The following is a 9,676-nucleotide window of genomic DNA, read 5'->3' as shown; positions in this document are numbered from 1 at the left end:
GGGTGAGGGCGGGCTCGGGGCCGAGGGGTCGGGTGGGGGGCGAGGGGGACACCCAGGGGACGGGCTGCGGCGCTTCCCCTTTCAGGAGACATGGTTGTGCCTGTCGCAAACTGCGGGCTGCGGGAGTACAACGCGAACCCCAAAGAACACATGCCCCTCAGAGACTACATTAGCTACTGGAGGGAGCACATCCAGGGGGGCTATGCCTCACCCCGGGGCTGCCTCTACCTCAAAGACTGGCACCTGTGCAGGTAAAGGGGAGCCCCGAAGCGCCCGCCAGGCTGCGCGCTGCCAGAGTGTGGTCAGCACGTTGGCAGCCTGCCTTGGGGCTGGGGGCGCCGTGCCCCGCCCCCCCCCCCTCCAGCTGTCCCCTTCGCGGCCTGTGGCAGGTGGACTTGTTGAAGGCTGGCGGGGGCCCTCCCCAGGTGTCCTCAGCCCTGAGCAGAGCAGGTGGCCCCTGTCCAGTCCTCTCCTTGTGTGGCCTCACCTGCCTCTCCGGGGGCCCCCAGCCTCTGCTGCTGCACCCCATTTACTGGGTTGTTGCTTAGGCTCTGTGTCTCCTGCGAGCCCTCCCAGCATGCCCTTCTCCTGGGCAGGCGGGTTGGGGTTCTGTCTGGCACAGGGATCACTCAGCTAACAGGGCATGACTGGGTGACTTACGTGGAAACCGAGGTTCAGAATGCCCAGGTCTAGTGGCCCCTGCACAGTGCCCCCCTTCCCCTCCCCCCAGGGCAGTGTCAGGTGTGACCAGATGCTGCCTGGCTCCAGGAAGGGTGGGCTCGGGCGGGCCTGTGACCCGGCCTGGCAGGAGCACCCAGGCTTTGGGGGTGCTCTTTGCCCTGAACCTTGCCCGTGCTTCTGGAAGTTTCTGAACGCCCTGCAAGCAGAAAGAGTGGGAGGCAGCCTGAGGCAGGCAGGGAGGCCTTGGGTGGCCTCCCAAGGGGCGCGTTGTGGCGGGGCGCCCTCACCCTGGCCCCAGGTGCCCTGGAGCATGGCTGGACCGCGTGTGAGGGGATCTGAGCCTCCCTTGGCAGCTGTGTGGGGTGGAGAGGCTTGAGAGGTGGGCACAGAAGACACCCTGGTGTGTGCATGGGCCCTGAACTGAGGAGACCAGTGCCCCTCGCAGTGCTGTGAGCCCCATGGGGCTACAGGACCCCAGAGCCGCCTCTCCTGGCTGTGGCCGGCCGCATCTGGTGGCAGCAGGCAGCCCCTGGGGCGCTCACGTAGCCGGTGGGGGTGGGCGCCTTGGGGTCCGCCATGGCCGCCCTGTAGGGACGCCTCGTCGGAGGAAGTGTTCTCCCTGCCCGTGTACTTCTCCTCCGACTGGCTGAACGAGTACTGGGACGCCGTGGGCCGGGACGACTACCGCTTCGTCTACATGGGGCCTGCCGGCAGCTGGTGAGCCCCGCCCGCCGCGCGCCTCCCCGCACAGTGCTGCACCTCCGGTGGGCACTGACCCCGCTTCTGCCGCAGGTCACCCTTCCATGCCGACATCTTCCGCTCCTACAGCTGGTCAGTCAACATCTGTGGGAGGAAAAAGTGGCTCCTATTCCCTCCAGGGCAGGAAGAAGCCCTGCGTGACCGCCATGGTGGCCTGCCCTACGACGTGACCGTGCCTGCTCTGCGCGAGCGTGGTGCCCCGCCCCTGGAGGTCACGCAGGAGGCGGGTGAGATGGTGTTTGTGCCCAGCGGCTGGCACCACCAAGTCCACAACCTGGTAGGTCGTGCCCCCTGCTGTCCTGGCAGTCCGGACCCCAGCACTGGCGCCTGCGTCCTCTGCGTTGCCCTGTGTGCCTGTGTGGTGTCCTCCTTGGGCCACTGGGGCCAGCTCTGAGGCTGCTGATGACCCAGTGACCCGACCCTGGCCCCTCTGTGCCTGTGGGAGGCGAGCGGCTCCTCCCCACCCCTTCTGGGTGTCACACAAGCTGGGGACAGCCGTGAGGCCAGTGGCACGGACCTGCCCGCCCCACCCCCACAGGAGGACACCATCTCTGTCAACCACAACTGGGTGAACGGCTGCAACCTGGCCAGCATGTGGCACTTCCTTCAGCAGGAGCTGCAGGCCGTGCAGCGGGAAGTGGCCGAGTGGAGGGACGCCATGCCCGACTGGCACCACCACTGCCAGGTGCGGGGGCCGCAGGGCTGCGGGGCGGCGGTGTCTGGGGTGTGGGCTTGGCTCCAGGCTGGGGCCTCGGGCCTGCTGAGTGCTGTCAGCCCTCCTCTGGGTGACTGGCCGGGTCTGAGGGACCCTTGCGGCCTGCCTCTAGCCGTGGTCAGCAGAAACTGGCCCGAGACACCCAGCGAGCAGCAACTCACAGGCCTCTCCTCTGACCCAGGTCATTCTGAGGGCCTGTTCAGGGATCAATTTTGAAGAGTTCTACCAGTTCCTCAAGGTCATTGCCGAGAGAAGACTATGCGTCTTCACAGATGGTGGGCCGGAAGACGCCAGCCCTGGCCTGGGCCCCCAGCAGGCTGCTTTTGACATTGGCCGGATTGCCGAGGTGCTGGCGTCCCTCGTGGCCCACCCTGACTTCCAGAAGGTGGACACCGGCGCCCTCTCACCGCAGCCAGGGGAGCTGCTGCAGCGGCTGGAGGAGAGTATGGCCACCTTTGCGGCTCTGTAGACCGCTGGCTGTCTGGGCCACGGTGCTGGGACTGCTCCCCTGGAAATAAATCTTGGCCGCCCCCGTTTGGCCGTGGCCGGCCCCAGCTGCACGCCTGCTCGCGAGCCTGCTCTCCGGTCCCACAGCTTGTCAGGCTCATGGGTGAGGCCCCGCCAGGACTGAGAGCCCTGGGCCGGGAGGGCGGCGGCGGCGCTGGGAGACCCTCGGGAGCTGGGGGCCTCCCCAGGCCCGCCCCTGCGCAAACCGTAGCTGTGGGAGAGGACCCCCGGCGGCACCAGGCCCCTGGCTGGCGGGCAGCGCTCCAGGGCCTGTGGCGTGAGCAGAGACCCTGTTCCTTGCAGACCCAGGCCGCCTGCAGCACTCCCGCGCCTGGCCTTCGCGCCGCCCGGCCGCCTGCACGTCGGGGACGCCCAGCACGAGTCCGCGCCGGCCGCCCTGACCCGCATCTGCCCGCCCCCCAGCTGCCCTGCTCCAGCACACCTGGTCTGTGTTCAGAGCCCCGGTGCCCAGGTGCCTGCCCCACCCACAGTGTCCACACCGCCGTGACACTTGCCTTCCTCCGATCTTGGTTATGTGCTGTCCACTCAGCAGCGCCGGCACCAGCACTGCCCGCCCCTCAGCCCGCACCGGGCAGTATCTGCTTGCAGGACTTGGCCACCCTCTGAGCCCTGCCTGACTCATCTGCAGCCCCACCTGGACCGCGTGTCCACCTGGTGCTGGCCGAGGCCCTCTGTGTCAGCCCCTTCACTGAAGGGTGCTCGTGAGCTGGGGGCAGGACCTGCACCCCTACTGGGCAGCCCGCACCCTAAGTCCTGGCCTTGGGGGAGGGCCACCCTGTGACATAACTGGCATAGACTGGATGGTGCAGGGGACTCTGGGACAGCACAGGCCTGCCCCCAGCCGGAACCACATGGCCATTTCCCTGGCCGTGTGGTCCAGGGCAAGCTCGGCCGCAGAACCAGCCCTTCCCTTGCGGGGTGGGCTTCCAGCCCACACGGCCTTCACCGGGGCGGGCGGCCACTGCAGCCAGCTGGGGCGGCCAAAAGGCCTGGGCGCACCAGGCCCGGATCCCAGGGCCCGGAGATGGGGGATGGGGCCGGGGCTCGCAGCTGCCCCCCTCCCCCAGGCCTCGGCGGGGGCCTTGAGGAGTGGAGGACACCCCTCCTGCCCCTCCCTGTCCACTTGCTCCCGGCCTTGCACTGGCCTTTCCTGCTGTGTTCTATGTTGATCTTTTATCATAGTTTTCATTGCCCACTGCCGGTGGGATTCCCTAGTTTGCCCTTGAAAAGTATAATTTGCTATTGGTCAAAGTGAACCTCAGGAGAAGAGATCCTTCCCCTTCCTCAGGGGCCCCGCGGGTAGCCAAGGTGAGCAGGCCCAGGTGTCATGTCCAGCCCCTGGCGTCCCGGGCCGTGGCCCCTGGGCTGGCAACACTGGAGCCAAGTGTCCCCTGAGCGGGCTGGAGTGCTCTCGGCAGTCTCCCTGCCCAGCGGATCGCTGAGAGCGGGCGCTGTGCGTGGACCCTGGAGGCCACCATACACTTGACGGGGCGCCTCAGGCTGGAGGGAAGCAGCAGCGGTCCCTGCTCGGGAAGGGGGGGCCAGTGGGTGGGGCGGCGCCAGCTGGGCAGCCACAGGTGCTCACTGAGGCCACTGCCCAGTGGGGGCCGGGGCCTGGCGGGGCGTGTTGGGGCCTCCCGTCCCCCGCGGCGCCCCGGAGCTGCCGGGCTTCCGCCCACAGCCAGCCGCGGGGGCCTAGCGTGTTTTGTTGCGTTAGAAACGCGGGGTTTGCCCTTGCGCCATTACAGCCAGCGCCGGCGTCGTGGGCCGCACCGCTGTGCCCAGGTTCTGCCCCGCTTCCCCGAGGCCTGAGCCCGCCGCCCCGCCGAGCGGACACTGCCGCCCTGCGGCCCTGCTCGCTGCTCCGAGCCTCCTGCCCAGGGGCCCCAGCGACGCGCCAGGGTGCCGCTGCGGGGCCTCACACACCGGGGCAGGCCAGGAGGGGCTGTGCGGCCCGGAGGCCAGCTCCGGGCGGGCAGAGCCCTGCTCCAGCACCCGCGGCCAGGGCCGCATGTGCAGCTGAGTGGCCCCGGCTTTGGGGCTTCCGGCCCTTCCTTGCCTCCCCAGAGCTCCAGGCAGGACATGGTGGCCTTTGACGTCCCCGGCCTCCCCGCCCGCACCGCCGGCAGCTCCAGTTCGTGTCCTCGGTGGCTGACGTTCCCGGGGCCTCTTCCTAGAGCTCAGTGACCCCGAGCCGGACACTTGTCCGGCGACACAGTGGCGCAGCCAGACGGCCGCCCGCGGCCGGTGCGGGAGGTGCTGGCGTCCATGCGGCGTCCTAGCAGGCCGTGCCCAGCGCCGCGCAACTGGCTGGTGGCAGGAAGCCGTGGGCAGGCAGACCGGGGCGCCCACACCCACAGACCAGCGGGCGCCCCGGGCACGCTGGAGGGGGCCTGCCTCCCCGCAGAGACGGCACGTGTGGGTGTGGGGTGCGCGATGGGCGTCGGGCCTGGCGGCTTCCCGCGTCAGCACCCGTAGCCCCCACCCCAGAGCGAGTGCCAGCCAGCCAGGGCGAGGCGGCCCCATGTGAGCTGCCTTCGGGCAACCACACAAAGGTGTGGGAGGCGCAAATCAACCTGCAGATCAAGGTAAGGGCCGCGCCAAGGCCCCCACAGGGGTCCCCACAGCCCCCGTGGGTCGCTACGCAACTCCGCGAGTCTGTTGTCCCCCTTGCCACAATGGCACAAGTCCAAGGTGCCGAGGCATGCACCTCCTTTTAGGGAGCCCCCCAATCAGGAGGCCGGGGGGCCAGGTCCCTAGCCTTTCACCTGGCCAGGGCGCGTTGCAGGACAGGGACCCTCGCCCGCCCTCTGCGACTTTGCAGACAGCACCTGAAGAGGGGACTTGGAGACCTGGCTGGCCCCAGGCACGGTAAGAAAATGTACTGCAGCCAACCGGCCTGGCAGGAGCTAAGGAGGAAACATTCCGCCTCCAGGAAGAACCAGCGCCACGCGGGCAAGGGAAGGGGGTCCCGCAGCTCATGTCGGCCGGGCAGAGCTGGCTACTCGGGGGTCCGTGGGCACAGCGGCCGCTGCTGTGAAGAGAGGGAGGGTGAACCCGGGGCCCTCGGCGGAGTCCTGCCACGCCCACCCGGGTCGGCGGCGCCCGGAGTCACACGACTGCTTCCCGCGTGTCACCTTTAAGACCTGCAGGGGTCTTGCCCGAGCCATGTGTGAAGACTCGGGCTCACTGTCGCAGGCATCGCACGCCAGCCGCAGTTTCTGCCCTGCGCACAGGTGTGTGATTCACCTCTGGGAGCCGGCTCCGCCGGGCATGCGCAGTGGCCACCGCCGTTGGGGCAGCGCGGACTCTGCTGAAACCTGTCTCCTGCGTCGCGTCTCACTTCCCAGTGGTTCCATTTCCCGGTTCTGTTTTCTTGGTTCCCATGGTCTGTTTGTGTCTGTGAGCCACAAAGCCCTGACGGCAGATTCTTCTCTATGGGACAGGTCAGCAGTCGCACGTCTACCTGTGCCAGGCAGGGTCTGTCTTAGGCTTCCTGGGCCATGTGTAGGGTCGGTCACACCCCTGTTTTAAACAACTTAAAACTACAAGAACAATTCGTGGGCCGTGGCTTGTTTGCTGTGGGTGAATAATGAAACTAGCTGGTAATTTTAGCCTTTGGCCTCGTAAGGAAATTTTGCATAACACAGTGGCTATGAACAATTTAGTATCACTTGCTTGCATTTGATAACAATGTTGGGTAATTGGGCTGCCATGTAGGGCTTCTTTAGCAGCTAGTACTTCGTTTTATTTGGATTGCTTCTGCTTTTTTATTTATCACAGATTTTCATGGATTTGTAGTTGTTAACAGATGTACTGTCTTCTTGATTTCTCTGGATGTACATCCCAGGGCTTTAGTTTACTTGATGGCAGGAGCTGTTAGACATGTCTCAGGCCCACAGGAGGGGCAGTCTGAACTCTGGGGCTGGAGCAAAGGTGACCACAGGCCAAGTTAAAGGAAGTGAAGAATCTCTACAATGAAAAGTAGAAGACACTGTTAAAAGACAGAAATGGAAAGAATCCATGCTCATGAATTGAAAGGATCAACACTGAGGAAACAGTCATTTTACCCAAAGCCATAGACCAACTTAATGCAAAACCTATTAAAGTTTGGGCCCTCCCTGTGGCACAATGTGTTAGAGCACAGCACTATGAAGGTCTCCACAGCTATTGCAGTATGAGATCAATCCCTGCCCAGGGAGTGACCCACAGGGTGCAGCAGACCTCTCCTGTCTCCCTGCTAACTCCCTTAGCAGTGGATTTTAGTATATCAGCCCGTTCTGTTCCCCACCCTCTGGTGAATCCTCTCATTCCCTGCACACTGATCTGTACCCCAGTTCTTGTGTGCATAAATAAATGTTGAAAAAAAAAAGATCAAGGTTTAAATAGCATTCTTCAAAGAAGTAAAACAACTCTTACTGAAATTCATATGGAACCCAAAGAAAGTCAAAATATATAAAGTAATCCTGAGAAGAACAGTAGTTTCACACTCCCAGACTTCAGACTACATTATAAGGCTATGGTAAACAAAACAGTTCCTGGAACAAAAACAGACAGATGCCAGTGGAATCAAATGGAGAGCCCAGGAATAAACTGACACACATGGCCGTTCAGGTATTCTCCATTTCTCCATCTCCTTCATGTGGGAGGGCGTCCACATTAAAGACAACTACTAGGACTTCCTGTGCTTTGTTAAAGCCTCAGACAAGAGACCTCTGGTCACACACCTGTTGTTTCCTATTGTTAGAACACTCACTGTATGATGTGGGGTTGCAGCTTTCTGTGAGTTTGCTGTGGTTGAGTCAAGAAAGAAGGAACATGAAACTTTACAGAAATTATGATTTCATGAAAGATGTTGAATAGATGAGGGAGACTTTATCTTTCAGAGTATAAAGTGATCTTAAAACATGAAGGATTGGGCCCTCCCTGGTGGTGCCATGGGTCAGGATGCAGCACTGCAAGCTGGCCGCAGCTGCTTCAGTGAGAGATTGATCCCCTGCCCTGGAGGTGATCCACATGGTGTGGCAGACCCCTCCTGGCCCACCCACTGCTCCCCTCAGCAGTGTACTTCGTCAATCTGCCTGTTCTGCTCCCCACTGTCTCTGGTGAAGCTTCTCATCACCCCAGCACCTCTGGCTTGTACCCCAGTTCTGTGTGCACAAATAAATAAATCATTAAAAAACAACAAACAAACAAACACAAAGGATTTCTTTTGACTTGACTCTGAATGGATTACACTTGGCTGTAAGGCCTGAAACCCTAAAATACACACTCCAAGAAACACTCCACGATATGGACCTCAGTGATTAGTCTCCAGCAGCATGAGAAACAAAAGAATATAGACCAATGAGACTGCATCAAATTGAAAAGTTTGTGCACAGTGGAGAAGGTTTCACTAAAGCAAAAGGTTTCACCCCTGACCAGTGGGAGCATGTAATTGCACATGGTAATCTAATGAGCAGCTCTTACAGGAATCAACAAAAGGAAAAGGAAAGTAACCCTATCAAAAAATTGGCAAAGTGGTATAGACACTTCTTGAAGAAGACAGATGCCAACAGATACATGAAAAAAAAAAATGAGTATCACCTGTCATCAGGGAAATGCAGATCAAAACCATCACACTTGTGGGAATGGCCCAGCTCAAAAAGACCAGAAATAGCAAGTGTTAGTGAGGATGTGGAGGAAAAGAAACCCCCATACACTGGCGGTGTGTGTGTAGGCAGGTCCAGGCCCTACTGACACCAACATATTAAAAATACATCCAGTCCTTGGTATCTACCCGAGGAAGCAAATGCACTAATTTGAGGGGTGTGTGCACTCCGATCTTAGTTTCAGTACTAGTTACAAAAGGCAAGTTACGCAAACGATGTAAGTACCTGAGCACACATGAATGGATTACGAAGATGTGCTCTACAACATGGATGGCACTGGATGGGGCAATTGCTAAGAAAAGTAAGTCAGGAGGAAGACAAGTACCAGATACTTTTTTTTTTTAATGTGGAATATAGAGAAACACAAGAAAGTTTCAGGTAAAATCAAATAACAAACTCTAGAAACCTGGCTGTAGAGGTGAGGCTACCAGGAGGGGAGGGGAAGAGGAGGGAGCCAGTGGACTAAGGTGGAGAACCACAGGTGCCTGGATAGTGGGTGTGGGGCAGTAACATACATCTGGAGTATGTGATCTCACATCTCTCAATCATATACACAATTGTAAACCAATGTTACCTCAATTAAAAGACAAAAACTTGTGTTAACCAAGAATATTCTGCCCAAACTTACCATTTGCAACTGAAGGAGATAAAGTTTTCCTGCCAAGGAAAAGCTGAAGGAGTTCATTACTAAGCTGGTCATACAAGAAATAGTAAAGTGACATCTCTAAGCTGAAGATAACAAGAACACAGGACATGCATATCACTGGTAAAGGTAAATCACATATAAAAATAGTATAAAAGTTTAAGTAGCAATTAAAACTACAATAGTTAAGGGATACACAAGGTAAAAAGATAAAATGTGATATTTTAAAATTGTAAGCATATTTGGCTATAAAAATATGGAATATTACAATATGATTAAGCTTAGATGGCTGTTTACTTAAAATACTCTGTTATAAGTTGTTAAATGCAAGTTTTATGTTAGCCCAAAGCAAAAACCGATAGTACATACACAAAAGTCAAAGTAATGTAAATGTACCACTGAAGGAAGCTATCAACCACATGTGGAATAAGCAAGAGCAGAAAGAGAAGGAACAGGAAGAAACTACAAGTCACTCAGAAAACAGTTTTCCATACTGGCAGCAAGTACATATCTACCAGTCAATACTTCCAAGGCAGCATTTGTGTGCCACTGCAAAAACAGTTCTCAGAGGGACATTCTTGACAGTGAATACCTACACACACACACACACACAAAAAAAAAAAAACTCAAATAACATAACTCAAGGAACAAGAAAAAGAACAAACAGTGCCCAGAGTTAGAAGAAGGAAAACAAGTAGC

At 58.5% G+C, this 9,676-nt stretch overlaps 2 protein-coding genes across 3 annotated transcripts in view; one reads left to right on the top strand and one right to left on the bottom strand.

Moving 5' to 3' along the window:
- JMJD4 (jumonji domain containing 4) overlaps positions 1 to 2,816 on the top strand; it is a 5,578-nt gene extending 2,762 nt beyond the window's left edge. The window contains exons 4-8 of the mRNA XM_012734923.1: positions 86 to 251; positions 1,273 to 1,398; positions 1,474 to 1,717; positions 1,979 to 2,125; positions 2,337 to 2,816. Coding sequence (XP_012590377.1) covers positions 86 to 251; positions 1,273 to 1,398; positions 1,474 to 1,717; positions 1,979 to 2,125; positions 2,337 to 2,624 — 971 coding nt within the window. The 3' untranslated portion in view covers positions 2,625 to 2,816. The remainder of the gene's footprint in view (positions 1 to 85; positions 252 to 1,272; positions 1,399 to 1,473; positions 1,718 to 1,978; positions 2,126 to 2,336) is intronic.
- The window catches only part of SNAP47 (synaptosomal-associated protein, 47kDa), a 23,549-nt gene extending 16,606 nt beyond the window's left edge, over positions 1 to 6,943 (bottom strand). For both annotated transcript variants that reach the window (XM_012734925.1, XM_012734926.1), the window contains exon 1: positions 5,515 to 6,943. In XM_012734925.1, the coding sequence (XP_012590379.1) occupies positions 5,515 to 5,665 (151 nt within the window). In that variant the 5' untranslated portion in view covers positions 5,666 to 6,943. The remainder of the gene's footprint in view (positions 1 to 5,514) is intronic.
- Positions 6,944 to 9,676: the final 2,733 nt, after the last annotated feature.

Source organism: Condylura cristata, unplaced genomic scaffold, assembly GCF_000260355.1.
Source record: "Condylura cristata isolate star-nosed mole 26May11 unplaced genomic scaffold, ConCri1.0 scaffold00109, whole genome shotgun sequence".
NCBI lineage: Eukaryota > Metazoa > Chordata > Mammalia > Eulipotyphla > Talpidae > Condylura > Condylura cristata.
Note: the sequence above shows the minus strand (reverse complement) of the source record. Positions and strands in the feature narration are given on the sequence as shown.